Source organism: Agrilus planipennis, unplaced genomic scaffold, assembly GCF_000699045.2.
Source record: "Agrilus planipennis isolate EAB-ADULT unplaced genomic scaffold, Apla_2.0 scaffold190, whole genome shotgun sequence".
Classification (NCBI taxonomy): Eukaryota; Metazoa; Arthropoda; class Insecta; order Coleoptera; family Buprestidae; genus Agrilus; species Agrilus planipennis.
In genome coordinates this window covers 143,684-170,667 of record NW_020442444.1, presented here as the reverse complement: position 1 = coordinate 170,667, position 26,984 = coordinate 143,684, and the positions used below count along the sequence as shown (strand labels likewise).

Here is a 26,984-nt window from a genome sequence, read left to right as displayed (position 1 = left end):
CGCGGCCGTAACGAATTTTTGTAACAGAAAAAAATCATAGTACCCCGTCTGTAGAAAAAGCAAACGTCGATTGCAATGCTTTTCCTTATGTACTGCTGTACCACATTTTTTAATGAATAAACTCTTAATGGTTTTAAGATATTTAATTCATTAGCACAAAAAACGGAATATTTACAAAATAAGTACAACGTAAAACTATCGTGGAACTAACTAACAAATAAACTAAACTAATTGAACGAAGAAATATATACAATGAAAATACAAAATGAAAAAATGTATAAGGACTTGATTGGGTTGAAATGTGATGAATGAATTGAGCTGACTGACTGACTGGTTTTTGCCTAAATTAACTGTTTATATAAATATGGAAGTAAATAGCTAGAAAGTAGATACATAATTCGCTGAAGAATATATAATGTATTTGTAGCATAATGGATATAACGAGCGAGACGACTGAAACTACCTTCATTTGGGAAAGCCAGATGAGGGTTGCAAATTGAATTGTAAAATGACCCAAATGGTCGAACATGACTATGAGTAACTTAGAATTAAAAGTGACAAATTTGCAAACTAAAATAAAATTTTATATCTAGCTATACTTGTTGTAAAAGTCTTTGATAAAACCGAACACCGTCTATATAGAAGTTTCACTTCAAAAATTATCGGGTTCGCAGACTCATTTAGTTGTTCTTATCAACCCTATCGTAACGTTTTGTGAAGTTCAATTTAATAACACCTTTCCTAACCGATACGTAAAAAGAACGCATTTCGCCGACGTCCACGTTCAGTTTATCTACGTCGCTAGAGGAATAAGGTAAATCCAAAATCTTCAAAAACTGCGTTACGTAATATTTGAACGGTCCCTTAGGTACCTACTTTTTATAATTCTTTTTGTTAAATTTCATTTTCAATTAAAATACTAATATAATACACTACCTTAACTCTCGCAAAACGTTTCTTCCAAGATCTGACTCCAGACTGCCAGATAAGGTGAAGTACTTCTCTGTCGAAGTTCACATCCCATCCTTCGTGAGTGACAGTGAATGAAAATGCAACAGCAGAATGGGCTTCTGCCATAGTCACTTGTCACCTGGAAAAAATAAATACATTTGAAATTTTCGTTTTCTATAAAAATATGTAGCTGTAAAAAAATTATCATGTCGAGCCTAATAAGAGCACACAACGTAGTCAATTTTTGCTGATATTTTGAAAATTTTGAATGCCGCCGCGCAAATATAAAACCAGACCTGACCTGACCTAACCTGAGCCGACCTGACCTTACCTGACCTAACCTGACCTGACCTGACCTGACCTGACCTCACCTCACCTGACCTGACCTGACCTGACCTGATCTAACCTGACCTGACCCGACCTGACCTGACCTGACCTGACCTGACCTAACCTCACCTGACGAAACCTGACCTGACCTAACCGATAAAACGCAAGGGTCAATCTGCGGACTTTATTTCACAATATAACTGAATAGAATATACAGGATGTTCGATAAATAACAAATGGTCCTCCATCCGTGTATGGAACAACCCCAGGTCCACAGTTTTCAAATTACTTGAACTTTTCTTGACCTCTTAGTCAATCTTTTAGATACTATGACCGCACATGAAGAAATATCATAATTTCCTTAAAAAGGAAAAACAGAAAGGGCAGCAATTTCCGACGAAATTTAAAACTCAGATGAAATTAGCCTTCAAGGTTCCTTTAATGTCAGGATTTTAACATATCCTAACATCATAACTTGAAATATTGCAATTTTTGACTATTTTTAGAGAATTACAATTAAAACAATTAGGAGAGTAATCATTTCTCAGACAACTTTTATCTTTTGATTTCAGAATTTCCCCAGCACATCAACATTTGGAAGCATCAACTTCAAAATTCACACAATTAATATTTGTCTTGGTTTCACTTGGATGAGGGATAATTTAGTAAGACAATTCTGGTTTCAGATTTAAGTTAGCTTACTACCCTTTTCGTGTCTTTTCTTTTTAACCCGTCGTCTTTATCGAATGCACTCCAAAAGACTTGAAAAAAGAAAAAACATCAGAAAGGATGTATTCGTCAACGACAAACTCCAACCTGGCCCCATCAGAAAAGCCTCTAACACATTAAAATCTCAATGCATACAAAATAAATTAAGGTATTTTTGAGGATTTTGAGACTAATATTTCAATATCTTAATCTATTGGAGCATGATTTCTCATATTTATGGTCCCATGTACCTTTATTAAGTTTTCTGAACAATTAATCTTACTATATAAGAAAATAATGTTTTTTTATTTAAATAAAAGGTGATAAAGGGATAAAGAGTATGTCGTTAATTAATGAAATTTATAAATTTGTTTCTTGTCACAAACAACAACAATAACTAATAACACAGGCCAACGACGAAAAAACTTTTTTAATATTTTTAACTAATTTCTATGTAATTTGGTGTGCTGATTCCGAAAAAAATAACGAAAAAGTCGTATCACCCTCCATTTTCTCACATTTCAATATTAAATAAAAGTAAATTTTATTAACCAAAATGTATAACAAATATTTTTAACCGTTAAAATATTTTTATGTTGGCAATATTTTCTAGTGTTATAGTGTTGACAATAATATAAAATGTAATCAGGTTGGTAGTTCTGATAAGTTGCGCATTTTTTTGTTTCCTTAGCCTTTAAGAAAAAATTTGACACCCGGCCAGAAGAATATTTTGCATACAACTTTGGTTGACCCCACAAAGATTCTTTTACCACCACTACACATTAAGTTGTTTTTAATGAGGCAATTTGTAAAAGCTTTGCCTAAAGATGGTGATTGTTTTAAATATTTATGTAGAAAATTTCTTCATTTATCAGAAGCTAAACTGAAAGATAGGGATTTTCGTTGCGCCTGATATTCGTAAATTGATGCTCGATGCAACGATGAGTACAAAGGAAAAAGAGGCTTGGATATCATTTAGAGAAGTTGTGACGAAGTTTTTCGGCAATGTAAAAGATCTTAACTATGAACTTATCATATCTAACATGATAAACAATTTTAAAAATCTTGGTTGTCTGATGAGCCTTAAAGTCCACTTTTTGCACAACCATCTTGACTTTTTTCCTACAAACTTAGGTGATGTCAGTGAAGAGCAAGGGGAACGGTTTCATCAGGACATCAAAGAAATGGAGAAACGATACCAAGAAAGGTGGAATGTAAACATGATGAGTGATTACTGTTGGACACTTCACAGAGAGCAACAGGTTGCTTCACATCGGGGAGAAAAAGCTATGCAAGAAACTTTACAGAGAGAAGAGAGAGAAAATACAAAAAACATATATCTAATATTCAGTAATCTATTATTTGTAAGAGAACATTTTAACTTTATTAAGAACTAAATTTGTTAATTTTTAATTATCAAATTTTTCCCTGTTTTTTGAAATATACAATTATACAATACACATTGTCATATTGTGAGAAAATTGTAGGTGATATATCGAATACGATTTCAGCACTAAAAAATACATAAGATTTAGGTAAATTAGTTTAAAAAGTTTTTACAAACATTTTTTTTGTTGGCCTGTGTAATCCGCATACCCTACAATGTAAAACCGTCTACCGGAGCAATCCTTAAACCAGATTTTGTTCAGCGATAAAAGTTAAGTTGGTTTGATTAGTTTATTGTATTCATATAGCAATGCTTCGAAGGTTGAAGGTGAAAAGTCAAAAAATTGCATTCTTGGGTTTTAAGATGAACTATAACATGCTGAAGCAATTCGGAAGCAGCGAATTTATGGTGTGTTCCGAAATATAACCCAACATATTGGCCAGTGCTGATGACGTCATAAATCGACGCCATATTGTACTGGTGTGCCACCATATTGTACTGGTGAGACAGATGTGATGTAGCAGTATATCAAACGGGCGTGTGTGCATCAGACTTTGAGGAATTTTTTATTGTAAGAAACTTTAATAACTTTTAGAGCAAAATTAGTGTAAACGAGCACAATCACTATTGTCAATATGGCGTCAATTTGACATCAACGCACTGGCCAGTATATTTCGGAACGAATCAACAGTATGTCGTCGATTCACGACGTCATCAGCACTGATCAGTATGCTGGGTTATATTTCGGAACACACCCTTAGATTTAGTTTCGCAAACCACGATGGAAACGACATCTCTTGTCTTGGTTTCCTGATGCCTCCATCTTGACCATTGATAATAAACTTTTACTGATGCTATACGTTATTTAGAAATTATGGATAACTACTGTAGTTTTTATTAAATAAAAAACTTAAATATTAAATTTTTGGAAAATACCACAAATGGCGTGGTGAGCGCCATCTGTAGTACGATGCTACATTTTAGGATTACGTATGCTCCAACAAGGTCCATTTAAATTTTTGTTTGACTTTTTACCCGCACAGATGCTTAGGAAAGAAAATATTAAAAAAGTTAGGTAGGTACGTTTTACCAACATAAAATAAAAAAAGGCGAACATTGATAACAAAAGAAAGAGTGTTAATGGCGCAAGTCTAATAAAACATCATGAATCACGACAAATAAAACAAAAGGTAAAACGTTTCGATATCCATTGTTTCATTTATTATAATGTTTCATCAAACTTGCACCGTAACATTTTTTCCTTTGTTTTTTTATATTACATTTCCTTTTTGATAAGGTTTCCGCTAAAAAGTGAACTACTTTTCAAATCCATAATTGAAGATCTCAGGATCTCAGGGTCATCCAGACAACTGAATTTTAAAAAAATAAAAAGTTCCACATTATTCAAGTAATTTAGACATTTTTTAAGATTTTGTTGTACATTTCAATTTGTTTCATTACTACGTACATACAATTTAAAAAATCATCTTTATAATAATCCTTAAAAAAAATCGATCTCTTATTTTTACATTTTCCATAGAAATAAACATACGTGTAGGTTACTTTGCACCTACTAAACGCAAAAGTTAAAACTAACTTGACATATTCCATCAACAATACAATTTTCACTGTCTCTCGTCAACTTTCACAAAATGTTAAATTGACTGGACTGTCATTTGCAATTAATATGAGGCACGTGGAATTTAGAAAGCAGAATAAAAATCTATTTAAGCTTCCTTAAGTGTATCATGTCATTAAACAATTGCTTAATGAAAACCTTTAACAATAAATTTAATGACAAACAACTAGACTTCTACAGGTTTATTTATACTCATGCCCAATACATAATATATGTATGGTAAGTCCGTAGGTATAGAATACATACTTTCGTCTGGGGACCAATGGGGCATTGCTGGATTCATACATAGCCTAATTACCTATACGTATTAGCGTAAATAAAACTTTCACTTTACAATAAATCAGCATTCTGTCAAAATTGTCAGACTTAAACCATGATAATACTGGTATTGTCTGAACCTAGTCTTTATAATGACTTTTCAGACCTCTTTGAAGTTGGTATTGCAAAATTAGCAAGCAAAAATGAAAATCATAGGATAATTAGCCGTAAATTAGCCTCGAAAGCCAAAAATTAGCCGCGACCCAGGAAACCCGAAAATCAGTTTGCATGCCAACTTCAAATGAAGTTAGTAACCACTTCAAATAAAATTAGCAACCAAGCTTATAATTAGCCGTTAATTAATCGCTGACGATGTATTCCACTAACTGTGGGGTTCGATTTTTTACGCACGGTAGGGTAAGTTCGTTTCATGCGAGTTACTATGTAACGAAATCATGCAACGCATTTCCCCCGCTGTCTGTCCCTATGAATGCTTAGATCTTTAAAACTACGCAACGGATTTTAATGCGTTTTTATTTAATAGATAGAGTAATTCAAGAGGAAGGTTTATATGTATAATACATGCATAATATAGTAGAGAAACACTAATAATTTTAGAGGTTTGTAATGTGATGTAAATAAACACATTTTTTTTGCGCTTGCATTGCAAACGCTGGCTAAATAATATACTACAGTATTGTACACCTTAAAAGGTCTACAAAAAAGTCCCTAGTGGTATATGTCTATCTCTTAGGGATAACCCACAATAACCATTTTTTATCCTTTACTTTTTACGAGAAATAATAGCTTATTTACGAAGCGATTTTAAGCAATACAGCATTAATCCTTATCCAATTAAGTACTTTTAAATACATTGTGCATTTATGGCTCATCATATGGCTCTTTACAGCATGTAATTTAAACGAATGAATTAAAATGCAGGGACGTAGCGGTTGCGGCGGTACCGGCCGGTTTGTACTGTCTAATGAGCTGTGATTGTTGAATATAAAGACATTCTATAGTAGATTTACTATCAGCATTGCACCCGTGCGAAGCATAGTGTATAAATAATACCATTAAACCAATTCCTTAACCCCTAGCCCGGTATATTTGTGTGTTTGAAGAAGTATCACTTCAGTAGCATGTTGTATAATTACACGTTGTATTTCAAATACCTTCGTTCCCATATTCATGCATGAAAGGTGTCGATTGCGATCGATTTATTTCAAAATAGCGTCATTTTTCGATTTTGACTGCCCGACAACCGCTACAATATTGGCTGAGATTATACTAAACACTGTAAACCACGCTTGAAAATTTGCTGTAAATATTGCCCAAATGAACCGTGAAAGCCAAAGATAAGCCGCTACCCGAGAAACCCGAAAACCAGTTTGCATGCTAATTTCAAAATAAGTTAGCATGCAAAAATTGTAAAATCGGTTAGGAAAATCCTAGACAGCCAGAACCAGGCTCATAAATAATTAGCCGCTAATTAACCGCTTACGATGTAGTCTACTCACCATCGGATTTCAATTTCAATTCAAGAATAATTTGGAAATTAGCATGCAAACTGATTTTCGGGTTTCCCGGGTGGCGGTTAATTTTTAGCATTCACAGCTAATTTGCGGAATCACAGCAAACCTGGTTTAGAATGTGAAAAACCGACGCTATTTGAAAAAAAAAAAAATCGAACCCCGTGACTAGTAGACTACATCGTTAGCAACTAATTAACGGTTAAATATGAGCCTGGTTCTAGCGGCCTAAGATTTTAATAACTGGTTTTACAATTTTTGCATGCAATCTTCATTTGAAGTTTGCGTCGTGGCTATTTTTTGACTTTCACGGGTCCTTAGCGGCTAATTTACGGCTAAATATGCTATGGTTTTTATTTTTACCTGCTAATTTTGCCATGCCAACTTGAAAGAAGTGCTTTTCAATCGAAACAATCGTGGAGTCTTTATTATTATCTGATTGAAACTGTAAAGTCTTTTCATCATCATCATTACATAGGTCGTCAGTCCTAAGACTGGTTGGACACACACTTTCACTCTTTCTTATCCTGAACTAATCTTCGTATTTCCTTAAATGTAGAACAGCCCTCATCCTTAACTATTTGTGAACAGTAATCTAAACTAACTCCACCTCTACTCCTCTTAGTTCCCGTTTCTGCTTCTAATATGTCTCTGACTAGCCCTTCATGCCTGAGAAGTCCTACCAACCATTTTGCCTTTCTTATTGAGTTCCGAAAATCAACCACTTTAATCTTTCGTTTCCTATCTTTATATTTGTTCTTTCCCTACTTTTTCTCCCCCTGCATACCAGTATTTTTTGCTTTTATTTATATTCATACAGTAATGTTTTGTCAATACCGCTTCCATTTTATTTAAAGCTATCTCTAACTCCCTCCTTAGTAGATGCTAATACTGCTATATCATTTGCGAATCTAAGCATAGTAATCTTTTGCCTTTATATTTCTATCCCTACAGTTGTCCTGTCTTTAATGATGTTGATTTCATTATGTAATTTTTATATGGATAATGTGTTAAGGCCATGTTACGCGGCGCGTGGAGCAACAATTCATGTGCGGCGTGCGTGTCTATCAGTGCCGGATTTGCAGTCCTAGCCGCTGTAGGCCCCAGGCCATGTGCCGCCCCTTTCTCAGCACCCATCATTATAGCTAATTTATAATATTTTCCGAGGTTTCAGGGATGATTGGACAATTAAATAAAACATTTAAAACGGTTTCAGGTTTTGTTATTAATAAAATAAGTGTTTTACAATGTGTTACAAAACTCGTCTGCACATAATCGCAGCAAAATCATTAATTAAATCTTCGCAATCCAATTTGCTTAAAAAATCAGCTTCTATGTTAAGCAAAGCAAGATCGTTTAACGTCTGCTCCGTCATAGTTGTGCGTAAATAGTTTTTAACTCTGCGCAAACAAGAAAACGAAAACGCCAGCCTATGAACTATTAAGATACTTTGCATTTGAGTTTTTTCTTGTTAATCTTGTTATCATCAGCGATTTTTTTGGCACGATTTGCCGCCCTTAATATCTGGCCGCCCTAGGCCCGGGCCCACTGGGCCTTAGGACAAGTCCACCAATGGTGTCTATGCTAGACTCATTAAGCCCATTTTATACGCGTGGATTGTTAACAGAGAAAAAAGTAAAAAAAAAGAACAAATGACAATCTCAAGCCGGTCCTGAACGTGAATTGGCAACACAGGTATTAGTACTCAGCTGCGATAACAACAGCAACATCGATGGAGATTGTAAACATACACTACTGGTTGTTTAATTTTAATGGCTAATAAAGCTTATTACTACTCTACTACTACACACAATAATGTTTTTAAGGGGCCCATTACGATAAAAATTAATTAAACGACACCTTTATTCATCGCTGACAATCTGCAACATTATTTAAAGTACATTTCATCTTGGTATTAAGAACACCAAAGAAAAATAAAATTAACGTTACTTAAACATCAACCGGTGTATTAATACCATATGGATAGGTAATTGTAATTTTATTAATTGTAAAGCGGATTTCCACACCACCTTTGAGGTTGTTATTGACCTATGACAATGACACCCTGACCTACCTATCGACTGAATACATACATGCACGTTTACAACACTAAAGGAACAAAGACCTACTGTAGACAGGTTGTGACATAAACATCGTCAATCATATTTAATCTAATCTAACAAATGACAAACTGCATGAGTTCAAAAAATACAAAACAAATGCAACACGGATGCTGCCGATGATCAGCTGATCGAATGTGGCTTTGAATTGTTGCAGTTCCCTGTGTGATGCTATCAGGACCGGACTGACCTTTCCCTGTACGTTCACATACGTTTTTTCTCGAAAACGGTGGACTTGGATCACCAAACATTTACTTAATTTTCTCTATAGTGCCCTATCACCTCCAGTAAACTTGCTACTTATTTCAGAAACACCCTGTGTATTATTATATATTACAAAAGATTATCAAGTATGTTACGCATTGCAAACTGAATAGATTACTTCAGCTTGTCTAAATATTTTCGGACCAGATTTAATAACCACAGACGCGTTCCTTTTGACATTTACCAACAAAGTTCACGCGCCGTGTAACATGGCTTTTATTTGGCGCGGAGACAGGGTCAGTACGGCCTGCATTGTTGATCCACGCTCCACGCGCCGTGTAACATAACCTTAACAGGGGCTTTACTGTGTAAAATGAATTGCTTATATGCAAGACCTGTTTCAATTAAGTTACCTACACTAGAAAATTCTTTACAATATGCACGCCCAGAACCGGCTTCGAATTTTAATAATTTGTTGTGGTTTTCTTACAATTTTTTGTTTCAAAGTGAAACTTCTTTATTTGCGTATTGCGATTTTTTCTGTCACGAAAAAACCGCGGAGGGGGTAGACGGTATATCGCTTGATGAGCGGCTGCAGTGAACGGAAAGAAAGGCTGACGGCGGCGGAGAGAGAGGGCAACGGCTGTATTAGATGGATATAATGCGCAGCCGCGTAGAGAGCCGAGAGTCCGCTAGAGTCCCGACGGCGTGTGCTGTGCTCAGCTGTTGTTTTCTTACCTCTGCTCTTCACGTGGCTGGGCATCATTGCCTTCATTTGCGGTCTATGTAAAAACCAAATCATAATAATTTGCAGTAAACCTTTGAAAACGAAATGTGTGCTGGAACATAGTAGAAGTGAAACTGCAACAGACAAGTGGAAAAACGAATGGCAACGGACAAGTGGAAAATCGAATTGCAACAAACTTTTTACTTCAAGTTTTACAGGCAGACTGTTAATGTACTTCTCCAATTTACAAACCTGTCCGTAAAACTTTTGTTGCGATTGGTTTTTCCACTTCTCCTTGGTCATTCGTTTTTTCACTTGTCCATTAAAGTTTCACTTCTACTATGTGTCCCAACACACATTTCGTTTTTTGTATTGCTACTCACCCTACGATTTTTTAACTTGCATCTAATAAAACTTCATCACTTATTTCAGAAACACCCAGTGCATATGAATTATTAAAAACGTTATTCACGGACATTGTGAGTGTACACCACAGCCTTCCAGATAAAAATATCAAACAAATTAACAATAATGACCGAATAAAATATGTATAAGAGCTTTATGCATCGTTGACAAGCATGGCAGATATTCAAAATTTTCCATACTTATAACATAGCTTGGTAGATATTAAAGGTTTGTATTGGCACTCATTAACTTTATCTGATAAGCACCTCTCATGTTTATGTTCGTGCAAGGTACCTAGATAATTACATTACAAGATAATGCAATGTATGTAAAGCTTTATTATTAGTTTATTGAGCTAAATACCGTAGAATGAATGTACTTTATATTGTTACTGTTTTGATGTGTCTACCAGGCTCACGATCAGTCAATGGAAATTGTACATAGCTTGCTGATATATTTTTAATCGTAAATATACATGACATACATTGTCTGCATGTAGTTTACGAACATTAGCGCAAAAGTTGAACCAAGACTAAATAATGGATTATGTGTACTGTTTTTACTAATACACACATACGCACTACACTATAATCTATAAATAAACGTCATAAATCATAATGTGTACTCTTATTACGATATTACGATAGAATGTTTATATACATATATGTACAAGGGTACGTTTTTAAGTTCGCGGAATGGGTATTTAGGTCATTAGTGAGGGTACTTATTCGAGTCATTACGAATTAACCAACTCATTATTAGTATAAATACCAAGTTTTATCGTAATTAGGTCAGGAGTCCTTGAACTATTGTCTACCAAATAAGTCAAACTGGAACAAATTGTGAAATATGGAGAAAATCGAGTACCGCGCTGTTATAAAGTTCCTTATCAAGCAGGGAAAATCAGTTCAAACCATACTGGAAGAGATGTTATCAGTTTACGGGTATTCTTGCCCAGGTAATACCATGGTTTACAAGTGGCATACCCTCTTTAAGCAAGGCAGGGACTCACTTGAAGACAACCCATGGCCAGGCATGCCGATCGAGCTGACCACTCCGGAAATCATTCAAAAAGTCGAAAAATTAATACTGGAAGAAACAGCTTGCAAAAAATGGTAGGAGTATCAGATACAACCATTTTTAAAATTCTTCACGATTATCTAAAGTCAGTGCAAGATGGGTGCCGAGAATGCTCACTCAAACTCCCCCCTCAAAAACACTAGCGTGTGGAATGTTCTCGCGCGTTTTTGGACCACTGTAGTGAAGATAAAGATGGAGTATTGACTGGAATTGTTATTGGGAACGAAACCTGGGTTCATCATTATAAACTTGAGTCCAAACAGGACTCTACACAGTGGTCCAAAAAAGGCACACCGCCACCCAATATGTTTAAGGTGTCACAGTCGGTTGGGAAAATCACAGCGACAGTCTTTTGGGACTCAGAAGGAATCCTGTTGATCGATTATAAAGATAAAGGATAAAGGTGTCTAAGAAAAAAGAAGTGAAGACGAATTTACACGAAATTATTAAGTTGTTATCTAATTACTAGTAAAAATTATATTTTCTGTTTCTTTTTTTTTTTTTCTTCTTTAGTTCTGTATCCTTGTATTGACACTCATCTCGTTTAAACTTAGGTATTATATTGTAATCTTTTTTATATAAGGGTTTGCCCCTTATCTAATAAAAAAAAAACAATAGGGAACGAAGATTTTATCTATATATCACCTTTTAATTGGTAGGCTCATAGCGGCAATAATAATGACTATTTTACGTCATCATATTCCCATGTTTTTACTTCGCTCTTACGTAGTTGGTTTTTTTAATTTTTTTAATTTAAATTTTATTGACGACTTTTTAGTTTTGTTTCTGTCTATAACTCAATATGGAACCTTCATTTTTTTTTNTTTCAAAATTTTTATAAAATAATTCTTGAATGATATGGGAATCGTTGTTGCCAAAAAAAAAAATAATAGGTATTATTATAGTCAATTCAATTTCGGAGAATGTATCAAAAAATAACGACGCATCATCAATTATGGCTCAAAGGTCATACGAACTGCTACCATCGAATAATAGAACCATGACTATTATAAAGGCAAGTTACCGCACCAAGTTGCATCAAAAAAATCAAGACAATGCCTAATAATATAATTAGCGTCAGGCTCTAAAAAATCACGATGAGGTATTGTATACATGTATACAATAAAACAACTACAGCTTGCATTGAAACTATGCGACAACTTTTCTTTGTAGTTCCCTGAATTAGTTTTCGAAGATAACATAATATAAGAAACGAGGCACGGGTCAATTTGATAGAAAATGAGGAAAAGACAGATAGGTGAAAAGAATATTTAGAGGAACTATACGCAGGCCATGAATTAGGAGATATATTAGAGAAGGAAGATAGTGTGCAAATAGATGAGTCAGGTTATCCCATAATGAGAGAAGAGTTCGATATAGCATTAAAAAACTTAAAGAATAATAAGGTGCCAGGTATAGATGGGATACAGGGGGAAATTATAAAACATGCAGGACAAGAGGATAGAGATCGTATGTTTAAGGTAGTTAGTAACATTTACGAGACGGGGAAAGTTCCAGAGGATTATAAACGGAACGTGGTAGTAACCTAACCTAAAAAAAGAGGAGCGGATAGGTGCGAGCATTTAGAACAATAAGCTTAACTTCCCATGCGTCAAAAATTTTAACTAGAATTATACAGAGGAGGATGGATAGAAGGGCGGAAGAACTATTAGGGGAAGATCAATTTGTTTTAGAAGAAATAGAGGAACGCGGGAAGTTTTACGGGTAACAATAGAGAAAACGATAGAAAAAAGAAAGACTGCGTACATAGGATTTGTAGATTTAGAAAAAGCTTTTGACAATGTTAAATGGGACAAGATGTTAAATATACTTAAAAATGTAGGGATGAGTTACAATGATAGGAGAGTGATACTTAGCAACAGGCCGTTAAAAAGCTGGGACTGCAATATAGAGAAGTTAATATTAGGAAGGGAGTCAGACAAAGATGCACACTGTCACCGCTCCATTCTAATCTATACATCGAAGACACGATCAACATCATTAAAGACAGTACAACTGTAGGGATAGATATACAGGGGCAAAAGATTAGTATGCTTAGATTTGCAGATGATACAGCAGTATTACCATTTAGTAAGGAAGAGTTACAGATAGCTTTAAATAAAATTGATGCGGTACTGACAAAACAGTACTGTATGAAAATAAACAAAAGTAAAACCAAAATACTGATATGTAAAAGAAGAAAACGTAGATAAAGAGCGAATATAAAGATAGGAAACGAAAAATTAGAAGAAGTGGCCGATTTTAGGTATCTAGGAAGTCAGATACGTCAGGACGGAAGTAGTAGGGAAATAAAGCAGAGATTTGCACCGGATCGAGTCGCCTTCAATAAAAAAGAAATCACTTCTATGCTCGAGAACGATTAATTTACAAATTAGAAAAAATTAGAAAAAGGTTATTTAAGGTGTGTTTGGTGCGCGGCTCTTTACGGGTGCGAAAACGTTAGAAGCGTTCGAAATGTGATGTTAGAGGCGAATGATAGGGATACCTTGGATAGAGAAGGTTAAAAATGAAGAGGTATGAGAAAGAATAGTAGAACATAAGACTCAATGGAAGTTAATAATAAATAGGCGAGGTAGGTTAATAGGACACCTTCTCAGGCATGAAGATCTAGTCAGAGACAGAGGCAGAAACTGGAGTTAAGAGGGGTATAGGTAGACCTAGATTAGATTACTGTTTCGCAAATAGTTATGTGGGTTGTTCTAGTTTTAGAGAAATGCGAAGATTAGCTCAGGATAGGAAAGAGTGGAGGTGCGTGTCCAACCAGTCTTAGGACTGACGACTTTATGATGATGACCAAATGTGGATTGCCAACATTATTAGTCCTCATCAGCACACCACAGGTAATTTCGACAAAAAATTTAAATTAGTCTATACAAAAAGTTGTTTAGTCTATCGCCATCTAGAGATATGTAAATTAATGTTGCATAGTTCTTAGCAAGGACTTACGAAGGACGCTTCTGCAATTTTACTAAAAGATACCTACCTTCGCGGAACTTTGTCAAGAAACATGAAATATTACAATAGCACCTGCAGTAAATGTCTATAGATGGCGATATACTAGCGCTTACTTCACACGATGCACATAACCCTGTATATGACACCGCTGCTTTAGCGTACGGAAACCCTAAACCCTTTATATCTAGACCTAGACAAACTTGTCAATAATATTAACGCAAATGTCAATCTATTATTCTCGCAGTAACAAATCATGAATAAGGGTTTACTCGCTAAAATAAAAAAGACTAATAACAAAGAAGCATTACCGGCGGCTGTTGAAAAGAACGCGGACATAAAAAATATGACCAGAGATCAATTGCAAGTATTTATAGCCCATATTTACAACGATACTCAGACGATCAGACAACAAAAGAGTTTTATTGAAACCGAAAAAGAAAAATTGGCAAAAATGTTGGAATCAGCCAGAAAAGAATTGAAGGAAGTTAAAGAGCTTTTGAGAGAACGAAAATACAAACTTAAAGATTTAATGGAGAATAATCAAATAGAGGAAATTAAAAATTAAACTGTGTATTACAATGGATATGCGAATATAAAAATAATTTAAAAAAATTGTATATACAAACTGGTACAAAGTTACTGTACATATTTCAATTTTCAATTAACTCAAAGCTAGTTTACTTTTTTTGTTAGTCCTATTGGCTATTACATTAGTGGGTAGTAATATCTAAATCTATGTATATATATATTGTCTATAATAAAATGATAACCAGGATCTTTCCTGTCACAGATGAACGCAAAAATATTTTCTAATGAAACTTTACCATATTATACATTCGAGACCTGGTCCCAATATAGTTGGAATCAATTTAGGACTTTCAATTGTAAATTCGTTGTGAAACATTTTGTAACTGATATAATAAAATAAAACATATAAAAACACTTGGCTAATCGTAAGTTTAACTGCCTTTTATTTTCAAAAAAGAGTAGACAATTGTTTCAGTCAAAGCCCATAATCAAGAATACTTAATACACTTACTATATTTACGAGAGTCCATATTTTATAAATAACAAACCCCAAATAACTTTTTTTAACGAAAAAAGTTACATTAGTAAACAAGAGACTCAAATATGACCTTGAATTAAAACCTGATTGACTGACTTTGAAGACATCTGAAGGTCAACTCGAAAACTTGAAATGCCTCAAATTAGGAAATATGTCATAAACATTGTTAAATGTATCTTAAAGCAGCTTTCGCCTAATGAAAAAGCTAGAGCTAATTAGAAACTGTATTTTTATACCATACCGTAACGCACAACAAAATTCAATCCGAAATTGCAAAGAATTTTCCAGATATTCCTATGAACAACATTTTTACTTGTGTAACATTTTTTTAATGTCTCTTTATGGCACTGTGAAACATCCTGTATAATAACAGAACCCTAAACTAATCCTAACTAACATTGTTTGTTTGTTGGCTTTTCTCGCTTTAACGACTCAACCGATCATCATGAAATTTGGTAGACACATTGTCAGGAATAGAGAAAAGGACATAGGGTACCTTTTACCCAGAAAAAAAAACTGTTCCCGAGGGATAGAAAAAATTATTTCAATGTGGTCGATTTTACACCTTAACTACTCAATCGATCATCATGTTTGTAGACAACACATTGTCAGGGATACAGAAAAGGACATAGGTACCTTTTATTCAGAAGAAAAAATGCTGTTCCCAAGGGATAGAAAAATTAGTTTTATGTGGTCGTTGATGACAAATATAGAACATCAAAGCGAACGAAGCCGCAAGTAAAATCTAGTACAATAATAAATTAACATAGTAAGCTTATTAAACAAAACTGACATAACAATTTGTTTAATATTTTACTAAATATCTGTTTTTGTGCCCTTATTTCTTAATTGCGATTAGATTTTTGTCTTTGTCAAAAATGATAAATAAAGTAAAAATAATTCCAAAAAGAAAAGAATTTGAAGCCAAATCAAAAGGCAATTTATTGAAAACTACCTTCGAAGAAGAGTTCGTGAATATAATGCATGGAAAATATACAGATGACTTTTCAAAAAGAATATCAAAGATTACCAAAGATCATTTAACAAAAATGTCCAAACCAGAACTAAAAAAGTCAATAGATGTTATAGCAGAAGAGAGAAAAAAGATTGTTAAAAGTAGAGAAAATCTCCTTAAAAATTATGATCAGTTGAACAAACAGCATGAGAAATCATTTATTGAAGTGGAGCGTCTCCGAAAGGAACGGCTCAATAAAATTAACAATTCACAAAGAAGTCTAGCAAATTATACTGAAACATTAAAGATTTACAAAAAATCAAAATTTTAACACTTGTAATTTGTCGAACTCATTTATTTTTATAAATACATATCTATAAGAAATGTAAATTAAATTTTTTCTAAGTATACCTAGTTGGCGTAACCCTACATTCCTCAAAAAAAGGCTAAATTCTCAATTTGAACATGAAAAGCTTTCTATAATTAATATGATTTTGTTCTTTTGTTTTTTTTCTACAATGTTATCGTTTAAAATTGATTTATTATTTTTAATAATAATTTCTCGAAAAGGGTCGGACACAACAATGGTAGCTTTTGCAAAAAAAATGTGTTCCATATCAATAAAAATCAAACATAATTTAACTTAAATAGGTACGCAAAAAATGGCCCTTTTATGTTCCCTAAATGAACATATTATCAGATGATGTTTTCGAAAAAGATAATGAGATAGCAAAGATTTTCTGTTTCCTTCTCAGTACTTTAAACTGACACCTTACAGGATGCTCAAGAAAACTTTTAGATTCAATTGGGATAGAGATACCTGGTTAGTAAGGCCCTCGTCTAACATTTCAGTAGCAGCAAATATCAATAGATGGCAACATACTGCCCTAAGTCATGTTACAAAGTATTTTAACCAAAATCTTTAATTTTCAAATTATATTGAAAGAATACGATCATAACACTATTATTTATATTTAAGTTTTGCAAACGTTTAAATTAATAAAACCTTTAATTGACTGATTATTAACGAAATTTTAATTTAACATCAAGCAACCTACCTACGTATACTGATATGGCTATAATACTTTACAGTGAGATTTCTCTGTGACGTAAGATGTCTACATATGTTAATTCCATGTCCATGACACTAGGTATCTGATGAGAATATCAAAATAAAGATAGATACTACTATTACTCGACGTTTGACCGGTTGGTTTATTGCGCTCTTCTGTGATGAGCGAACTGGAGTCCAAAGTACACTGCCTGAGCAAAGTTCAAATACTAATGTCGCTCAACAAAATAACGTAATAAGAAATTATCAGAAAAATTAGGCAATTAATAAAACGTCCTTAGTTATATTAAAGGAAGTCTGTTTTTATTTAGTTATTAGTCAAAAACCGATTCTTATCCATATTTACTTGCACATTCGATTTATATAAAGGATTTGAAATTAAAAAATATGATTGGTAAATGCCTGAGGGAGTGTATGAATTGAGAATTCTCATTGGCTGAAGTCAATGACCAACAACGCAGCTTTACAAGATAAGAAAATAGGTTACCACAGGTTAACATAGACGTATGGACGGAAGATGTGTAAATTGGATGTAATACATATGTACACATTACGTACAACTTTTTCATAGATGCCTTGTTAAAATAAGTTTAAAGAGTAGTATGTTTTATAATTAAATTACAACCAATACAAGATATTTGACATATTAACAATTGTAACAGAATTCCAATGTCTAAAAGTACCTACCTAGTTATTCGTAATAACTAGCTAACTGTTCTACAAGTACCCACATACGTGTTACCTAAAATCCGAAATAACTGGCGTATTTAGGACAACTGTTTATCAAACTCGTTTCCAGTTAAAAAAATATTTTATAAGAATACTTCTAACGCTACCATAAGTTTTACATTAATACAAAATTTATTTGCTTACCTGAATATAATTAAATTAATTATGTAGAAAACGAATGCAAACTAATTATTCATAAGCAGCTCCAGTCCTTTTATAAATCAACAATTAGTGAAATTAAAACCACATACTATTATTTTTGGCAAAAATTCTCACAAGTTTAATTGAAATGTTCACTCACAGAAAACAAAACACAGTACTTAAGTAGCGTGAACAAGGTATAATTCGCAAAATAGGTACGAATTGTCTTAAGAGATCCGCAATTCCGCTATTAACTTCGGCGTAGTCACAAATAGAACTAACAAAATTTATTTCAAGAAGCAGAACAGCCAAATAGCAGCCGCAACTCAGACAGGAACAAGTATACTGTCACATGTGAATTGTCTATCTTTCTTGCACATTTATAAACGTCTAGCTAATTGTAAATAAGAAAATGCCAACAAGTTTATACGAATTTGTGACGTTCAACTAAATGATACGACCTTGACAAAGTTGGTTAATTTTAATTGGATTACATTATTCTTAACATTCCTAATTTCATTGTATATTATTCTACAAATTCGCATCAATAACTACAATTAAGTTCGCAGTGGCGCATCATTTTTCCTTCTGAAGGATAGGTATTTATAATTAATAATATAATTCATCAAGCGCAGATTAGCTAGTTAAATTGTTTTTGTTTATTTATATAACAGAACATATTCTTGGTAAGTATCAGTCAGCATGCTATAAAAGCGAATGTCATATTTTGTCTGTGATAATTTCTTAAATTTGTAATTTTACTTTTAAACTGCTTCGTAAACAATATTCTTGACTAAATTCCCCGGGCGCTAGGGTAAAGTAGACAAACATATTTTACGTATATCACAATTTATCAAAGTACTTATGGTATATTTATCGATTTATGGTTATTTTTATGGACCTGTATGGATATGAAACCGGTCAACTCAGTCAACTTTCGTTAATGTTCGGAAATGGTTCGGATCGATAAAAGTGAATGACACTTTATATGACGTTTATAAAATACCAACGTTATTATACATTCTTATATGATTCCCATTTACTGACAATTAAAAGAATTGATGTGACAAATGTGACAGTAGTTGGACAGTAGTCAAACTTTTTTGTTTGTAGCTAATTTAAAAGCAAATCAAAAGAAAAAAAATAATAGAATACTTTTCGACTTTAATATCGTATGCTGTGGACATGTTCTAGAATAAGTTCGCACTGTGCAAATTATCTATACATTATAATAAGTTGTGTATCAAAGAAAATTGAAATGGCTGGAGCTACAGGCGATCGTCATCAATATCAGAATAACGACACAAGCAGTGATACTGAAGACTATAGTGACGATAGAAGAAGACGAGTTTTCAAAAATCGCATGAGGTACTCTTTTAAATTCATACTCTTTTTTCGAATCATTTCTGTTATTCGTTAGTTTTAGTTACGGTTCCATGTCTAAGCCCAAACCGTGCCTTGTCCAACGGTCGTCATCGTTAACTGATCAACGTTGTCATCCGTTGAGCTCACCTAAACCCTGCCATATTTCCTCCCGTAATGCGTAAGAATTTTCCTATACCTCTTTTGTTTCAATGTTTATTTGGCATTTACCTCCTCATACACATAATATGTCCAATGTTTTAGTGAATTCAGAAATCGTTCAGTAACCATTGGACCATTAAAGAGCCAAAACCAACAAGGGACTACAGCAAATGCAGCCTCTAGTGAAGATCGTGTAACATTAGTGGTGGAGAATACAAGATTTGTAATTGACCCTGCCATATTAGTTGCATATCCAAACACACTTTTGGGAAGAATGTTTACCTCTGGTTTGGAATATACCTATCCTAATGAAAGAGGAGAATTTGAAGTTGCAGATGGAATATCAGCAACAATTTTCCGGGCCATATTGGAATATTATAAGGGAGGTATTATAAAATGTCCTCCAACTGTATCTGTACAAGAATTACGAGAGGCTTGCGATTATCTATTGGTGCCTTTTGATGCAGAGACTGTGAGATGTCAAAACTTGAGTAAGTTACTGGTTAATAAATAAAAATGTATATTATTTGTTTCATTTTAAGGAGGTCTTTTGCATGAGTTATCTAATGAGGGTGCTAGACGTCAGTTTGAGGTTTTTCTGGAAGAACTGATTCTACCATTAATGGTAAACTCAGCACAAAGAGGTGATAGAGAATGTCATGTAGTTGTTCTTTTGGATGATGATTCAGTTGATTGGGATGAAGAATATCCACCACAGATGGGTGAGGAATACAGCCAAACTGTCAACAGCACTGCCATGTATCGCTTCTTCAAATACATAGAAAATAGAGATGTAGCCAAACAAGTACTTAAAGATAGGGGTTTAAAGAAAATTCGTTTAGGAATTGAAGGTTTTAATTAATTATATTCAAACAATTACATTCTTATAATTTACTTTTTTAACCAGGGTATCCCACTTACAAAGAAAAGGTCAAGAAAAGGCCAGGTGGTCGTGCAGAAGTTATTTATAATTATGTACAACGCCCTTTTATACATATGTCTTGGGAAAAAGAAGAGGCAAAGAGTCGCCATGTAGATTTTCAATGCGTCAAGTCCAAAAGTGTTACCAATTTAGCTGAAGCAACTGCTGATCCAGCCTTGGAACTCGATGCAAGGGGTAATTTTTATTTATTAAAGACATAAACCATTCATTCGTTTATGTCAGTAGTAATTAAAAACGAATCATACAAAATACTGTAATTAAAAAAATACAATTGGTTTAAAATTGCAAATTTTTGTTAAAATTGAAGGTTCATACCTATACACATTACGTTTATTGTATGGTTGCATGCATTTAATTTCTAGTAAAATTGAGAGAGTTTTTAGTTCTTTTAACTCCATAATAATAATAACGAGAAAAAAACAACGTTTAAGTTAAAAAAACAGTCCTATACTTTTGAAAAAAGTATTAGTGTAACGAGAAATATTTCATAAACTACTTCCAATTCAAAATAGATTAATATTCACTTAATATTCACAAATAAAGTTAATTTAAGTTTGGAGACTGACAAGGATATAAATAAAAAAAGAAAAAGGGAATAATTTATCGTAACAAACAGTAAATAATGGACATGTTTTTTTTTTCATTTAACTGGGCATTGAAAAAGTGAATTTTTGATAAAACTGACTATTTCAATTATTAAAATTGAAATATTGAACAGCACTTGTGGTTATGTAAATTACACAGTTTTTAATACAAATTATTTCCTGTTATTTTTATCTTTTACATTAAAGGCGGTTATTAGAATTACTACATCAGTTTTTCGTTTTTGAAAANTACTCGGTTTTACGTACAGATAATAATTATTAATCTTAAAAAATTGAATCTATATTTACGAGTGAATTATAGCTAGGTAGAAACGATGGCAATAACTTAAAAACACAAACTTCAAAGCTTAGGCTTATGATAATTTCTAGACAACTGGTAGCACCATGGGCAATATAATAACCCCAAATGGATAAAACAATCAAGCTTCTAATGTATGAAAGAGCATCATTAGTTCTGTAGTTGTATGATGTACAAACAAGTGCAACTCTACTATTGTGTTTTGAATACAAATATGTTCAATTTCTTAAGACTAACTCTCAAATTTTAATTGAATAATGAAAAATAAATTCTTTTAAACTGACGAGTATAATGAAAATAACTTTCAAATAATAGTTTTAACGAATCTATTAAATTTTTAAAGACTAACTTTAAATGTTTAAATTCTGGAAGTCTGTCTAAATACTATAATTTATAAAAGCTTGTGTATGCAATTTATGCTTATTCTACATGATTTCATTTCACCCACAGTGAAATTTACCTTAAAATAAGATAAACTAAGACGCAATTACATATCATCCTGTCAACTTTTTTCATTCGCACCCAATGGTTCTTGTAATCTTATACAATCAGTTACAATCTTCCATTTATCTCCTTGGGCTGTTATCATGAAATTTTGTTGAAAATTTTTGGGTAGTTTATCTTGATACTTTACAGTTCCACTAACTTGAATTAAAAACGTCAGTTGCCCACTTACAGCAGATTCTTAAACAAATGCAGTTAAAGGGGAAATTTTTTTTTTTAAATAACCTCTAACCGGGTATGACTTGGGCATCTAATGTAATTACAGTGTGATCAGTAGGAGGAAGTTCCATAAAAAATTTCTGAATTCTTTCATTACCTGCTACACCATTGCCATTCCACACTAAAAGTCCGGTGTCCAAATACAACTTAGACATCAACTGCAAAATGTTTCATAATGAATCAAATAATTATTGCAATGTTTAATAGACATACATGACGCCGTTTATCTATACTTTCATAGTATAATTTTGTAAATTCTTCTGCTGTACGACAAGCCTGATCAATTTTTGATTTTGAACTCTGAAATCAATGAGAAACGTAATTCCCATGACTAAAGTTATTATATAACTATCATTTACCGAGTCCATGTTTCTTGTAAGCTAGAAGTTAGTACAAAATTACATCCGTGCTTTTTACAATCAGTATATTTAATAACAAATGTAAACAAATGTACTCATCTAATCACATTCATAGATCACGCTATTACAACATTACCTGTTGTATTCTCGATTTAGAGGTTAAAATTTAAAATATCAATATCGTTAAAGTCGTTTACCCTGTTTACTATTTAGCCAGGGAAAAATATTTAGGTTTTGCAGTTATCAAGTATTATAGTTCGAATTTACTAATAAAACGGGAAATACACATAGATTAAATTTTTCATTAAACGGAAAACTTCTGTATATTGTATTTTATGTTTTATCAAATAAAATTACGGTAGTAAATTTTTTAACAAGCTACTATTATTCAATAAATAAATATATCAATGCCAAAATCATTGTTACGCCACTGGTGTTCGTAAAATTAAACAATTTTTATAATATAAATAAAATAAGTTAAAAATAAGTTAATTTAAAACTGTTGAATGAATAAATTTTAATATATAGCTAAATTAATCACTACAAATACTATTAGTATTTTATTCCTAATTAAATGATACTGTGCACATTTTATAGGTATTAAAAAAGTTCGTCAATAAAGTAAAATTCCAATTGAATCACGTGGTTTAATTTGCAAGTTAAATTATTATTTCTTTATTAGTATATAGTCTGGCGGTAACTAAAAAGTCAATGCACTGAAATTTGGAATAGGTACATGAACAGTCTAATGTGCTTCATTATAAGGAAGGCATAGGTATTTTTTTGATATTTGCGCAGTGTTTCTAAAATATCTACATGCATTAAAAATGAGCTGAGTTGCTCTAACAAAAACGCAATCACCTTTCTAATTTCTCCATACCCATTTTTTGAACAATTGCTTTAAATTATATTTTGATTTTATATAATTTAATGATTACCAATTTATTAAATAAAACTTAAAATGAGAAAACATTAACGTAATTTGTGTTTCCATAAAATAAAATTTATTTTGTCCAAAAATAAAAAAAGAACTTCGGGTTCTAAACATCTGTCGACGTTTGACGATCAAAAAGCGCCATCTATGTTGTCAATGTTAAGAATACCAAATGGAGTCTAATGGAGTCGATTTAATCACAAATTAGTAAAAACTGGTGTGATCGATGAAAATCAGCGTACGAAATGGTAATTTTCCAACAAATTTACATGCTGTTTCTGTTAATATAGTGTTAAAAGAAGTGCTTCAGACTCGAAAAGAGCGGCAATTGCAAATGTTTACAATGTAGACATGGGAGCCACCTCTACTTATGCTGTTTGTCACTAGTGGCTAAAATATTATACACAATGGTTTTTTGTTAAAAACAAGTGCAGAAATTGTAATTCTGAAATAAAAGAAGTACTGGAAAGTAATTCCTCCCACCAGGAATGTTGTCCCAATGTTGTAAATGAATGGTGTAGCCAAGGGCAATTTGGAAATCTACTTAAACTTTTTAATTTTTCAAAATATAAGGTTTGAGAATACCAGCTGAGAAAACTAACACAATGAAAAAGTCTGGATACCTGTTTATAACTTAAGTTGAAGTTCAACTAGGAAGCATTAAAACTGCAGCAAAGATTCAGTACCTTCAATGTATATTTTGATCAGTTAAACTAAATCATGTAGTAAGTATTTATCTACATTTCTAGCTATGCTTTTTAATTTCTTCTATTTGTAATGTATTTAATAGAATTTCAAAAATAACAATTTTCATTTTCAAGTAAATGTTAGGTTAAGATTTTTGATAAAGCGATGTAGTAATATTGAACAAAGGTTTTATACATTAACTTATTGCTTTTAGGCTGTGCAGTCCAGTGTACTCCCTGCACTATTTAAGTGCAATGTCCTATCGAGGTAAACGGCCTAACCGTTCTGAAGATGGTGCTGTTCCTGCTAAACGTCGGAAGGTAAATTTATTTTCCTTCCTGTATGGTACTTATCATTATTTAAAAACAAATGGGACATATTAGTGGTATACAACTACAAGTCTAATATCCTTTTTTCAATAATTCATGTAAATTATGTTTTATAGTTTTATTGTACTAGAAAATTGGTTGAATTTACGGATATGACTTTAGTACAAAAAACTAAAATTGAAGATTTAGCAGGAGTAGATATTAATTTTAAGAAGTTTAAACGATACTACCTAACAGAATTTGAACATTTATTATCACTTTTACATCCTTCAGTAATATATTGTGCTTTAAACAGCAGAAGTTGAAGTTAAAATTTATAGTTCAAAATCGAATAAGAAGAGGTTTTTATATATCAGTAATAAGATTTATTGATGAACGTAAGTAATACTTTAAACTTCTTATAAAGGTGAAAGTGTAAAAATACTATTTAACATGAAAATGTTTAGAGAAGTTAATTTTGTCTTTTAAAAAACAATTTACATTGTCAAATGCTATCAAAATTATAAAAAGATTGCACATGGACCTGTATGGATATGAAACCGGTCAACTCAGNCAGTTTTTCGTTTTTGAAAAAAGTCAAATGTACATTTATGAAGCGGCCTTTTTGTGATTTTTACGTGCAAAAATGTCTAATTCATAGAAATTCTAATATATATTTTTAATGATAATGAAAATCATTAGGTAACCCAATCGGAGGTGTTTTAGTGGATCCTCCACCTTTGCTTCCTCTAGAATTACCCTCCATGGGCGTTGAAGCTAACGAAAATGTTGAAAATGGGGAGAATGAAGATGGTGCTGCTGGAGGAGCTCCAGATCTCGATATTCCCAACGTACCCCCCGATGACACGAATGAAGCCTAATTTCGCCCATTACATGTATAATTTTAGTTGCTGTTTTCGTACGTAAAATAATCATATCATTACCCCCGTGTTGTGTGCTGTTTATTCTCGAAGGCACAGTAATTTTTACCATCAAATGGATATTGCGGTGAAAAAAAAGTAAAACCTATGTACTATCTAGGATGCGCACAAAGCCATTTTCCAGTTTCATTTTTGTTAATCGTTCAGTTAATTTTTATTAGTGAATTATCACGCCAAATGCTTTAAACCAACAATACATTACTTTAATAGAATTTCGTTATTTGAACAAAAATGGAACTGGAACAAAGATATACTTTCTTCTCACATTTTGTTTTTAGGATTACAAATTAATACTTGTGGTCCTATTTTTATTCATTTGCAGTTTAAAAGAAAATATCTATTACAGTTTTAAAAAATTAAGTTTCATTTGTTTTCTTTAATGAGGTAATAAGCACAATATTTCGTCCATATTAAATAAATAAGAGCTAACAACATATTACAATTTTGAATGTTTCGTACTTTTATTTAGCATTGGAGAAAAAAAAATAAAAATTATTTTTTTTACATTTTATATTCTATTCGGCGCGGTATGTCAAGTTGATTTATGTCATTCATAAAATTTTCATTTTTTTTCATCATGATGTATCTTGATTAAAGGACTAGAAAATGTATATGCTATAAGATGGCAAGTGAGAACGGAGAAGCTTTTCAAGATTAGTAGAGTTATATCCAAAACTATCATTATTTTAATATTTTATTAGTGCTTATTTATCCAAAAAGTATGAATAAGATATCGTGCAGAGGCCAACTCATTATTCTTGTTCTCTGACCTTTATTAAACAATACCTTCGTCATATTATAAAATGCGTCCTTTATGTTCGTTATAAAATGAAAAAAAAAAACGCATTCCTTTATTACTTATTGGAGTAAACGTTAAGACTGAAAGCAAAACGTCAAAAAACATTGATAATTTTTTTGCTCAAGTTAGTTTATTATAATATAACATTACATAATCGGTAAATGTATGAAGTTATTTACATAATTCTGCTAGTTGTATTTTAATCTTGATGTGTCTTCATTAATAAAAATATAAGAAGTCATTAAATAAAAATCGCAAATAAATTCTGGAAAAACGACATTTAATGATTATTATATAAAATATATGTGTCTACATTTGCTGTATAAAATTATCAAAAGACAAAATATTGTTTTTCGTATCAACTGCATCTTTATGTTTGGTAAAATATTGTTAACTAGTGTGTACATGTTTGATACTGCAATTTACACAAGTTTGATACTAATTTATTTTTAGTTCAATTTCTAATATATGTGTGTCTTACTTTATATATAAACGAAATGTTTTATTTTTGTTAGAAATACTTCTTACTTTAGTTCTACAAAAATTACCATTGGACAGTCTTATCAAAATTGTGCAGCAACAATTT

General features: G+C 32.4%; 3 protein-coding genes across 8 annotated transcripts in view; 1 reads left to right on the top strand and 2 right to left on the bottom strand.

Moving 5' to 3' along the window:
• LOC108738318 (carnitine O-palmitoyltransferase 1, liver isoform) overlaps positions 1-18,589 on the bottom strand; it is a 58,774-nt gene extending 40,185 nt beyond the window's left edge. For 2 of the 4 annotated variants that reach the window (XM_018471689.2, XM_018471691.2), the window contains exons 1-2: positions 18,281-18,589; positions 937-1,090 (exon numbers count right to left, since the gene is read on the bottom strand). In XM_018471689.2, the coding sequence (XP_018327191.1) occupies positions 937-1,077 (141 nt within the window). In that variant the 5' untranslated portion in view covers positions 1,078-1,090; positions 18,281-18,589. Of the gene's footprint in view, positions 1-936; positions 1,091-18,280 lie in introns of those variants that run through there. The other 2 variants (XM_018471690.2, XM_025980388.1) reach the window with 2 other exon arrangements.
• Positions 18,590-18,742: 153 nt separating this feature from the next.
• Positions 18,743-25,959, top strand: LOC108738320 (BTB/POZ domain-containing protein 10). Of its 3 annotated transcripts, none has more exons than XM_018471696.1 (6): positions 18,743-19,645; positions 19,704-19,820; positions 19,904-20,292; positions 20,344-20,652; positions 20,709-20,918; positions 25,361-25,959. In XM_018471696.1, the coding sequence occupies exons 1-6, from the start codon at positions 19,452-19,454 to the stop codon at positions 25,537-25,539; spliced, it is 1,398 nt and encodes a 465-aa protein (XP_018327198.1). In that variant the 5' UTR covers positions 18,743-19,451; the 3' UTR covers positions 25,540-25,959. The 3 variants fall into 3 exon arrangements, with proteins under 3 accessions (XP_018327198.1, XP_018327197.1, XP_018327199.1); XM_018471695.1 differs by having other exon boundaries at positions 19,698-19,820; XM_018471697.1 differs by lacking the exon at positions 19,704-19,820.
• Positions 21,585-22,896, bottom strand: LOC108738323 (NTF2-related export protein). The gene is made up of 4 exons (XM_018471699.2): positions 22,730-22,896; positions 22,584-22,670; positions 22,384-22,528; positions 21,585-22,331 (listed from the first exon to the last, which is right to left on the bottom strand). Exons 1-4 carry the CDS (start codon positions 22,736-22,738, stop codon positions 22,150-22,152), a joined length of 423 nt encoding a protein of 140 aa, XP_018327201.1. The 5' UTR covers positions 22,739-22,896; the 3' UTR covers positions 21,585-22,149.
• Positions 25,960-26,984: the final 1,025 nt, after the last annotated feature.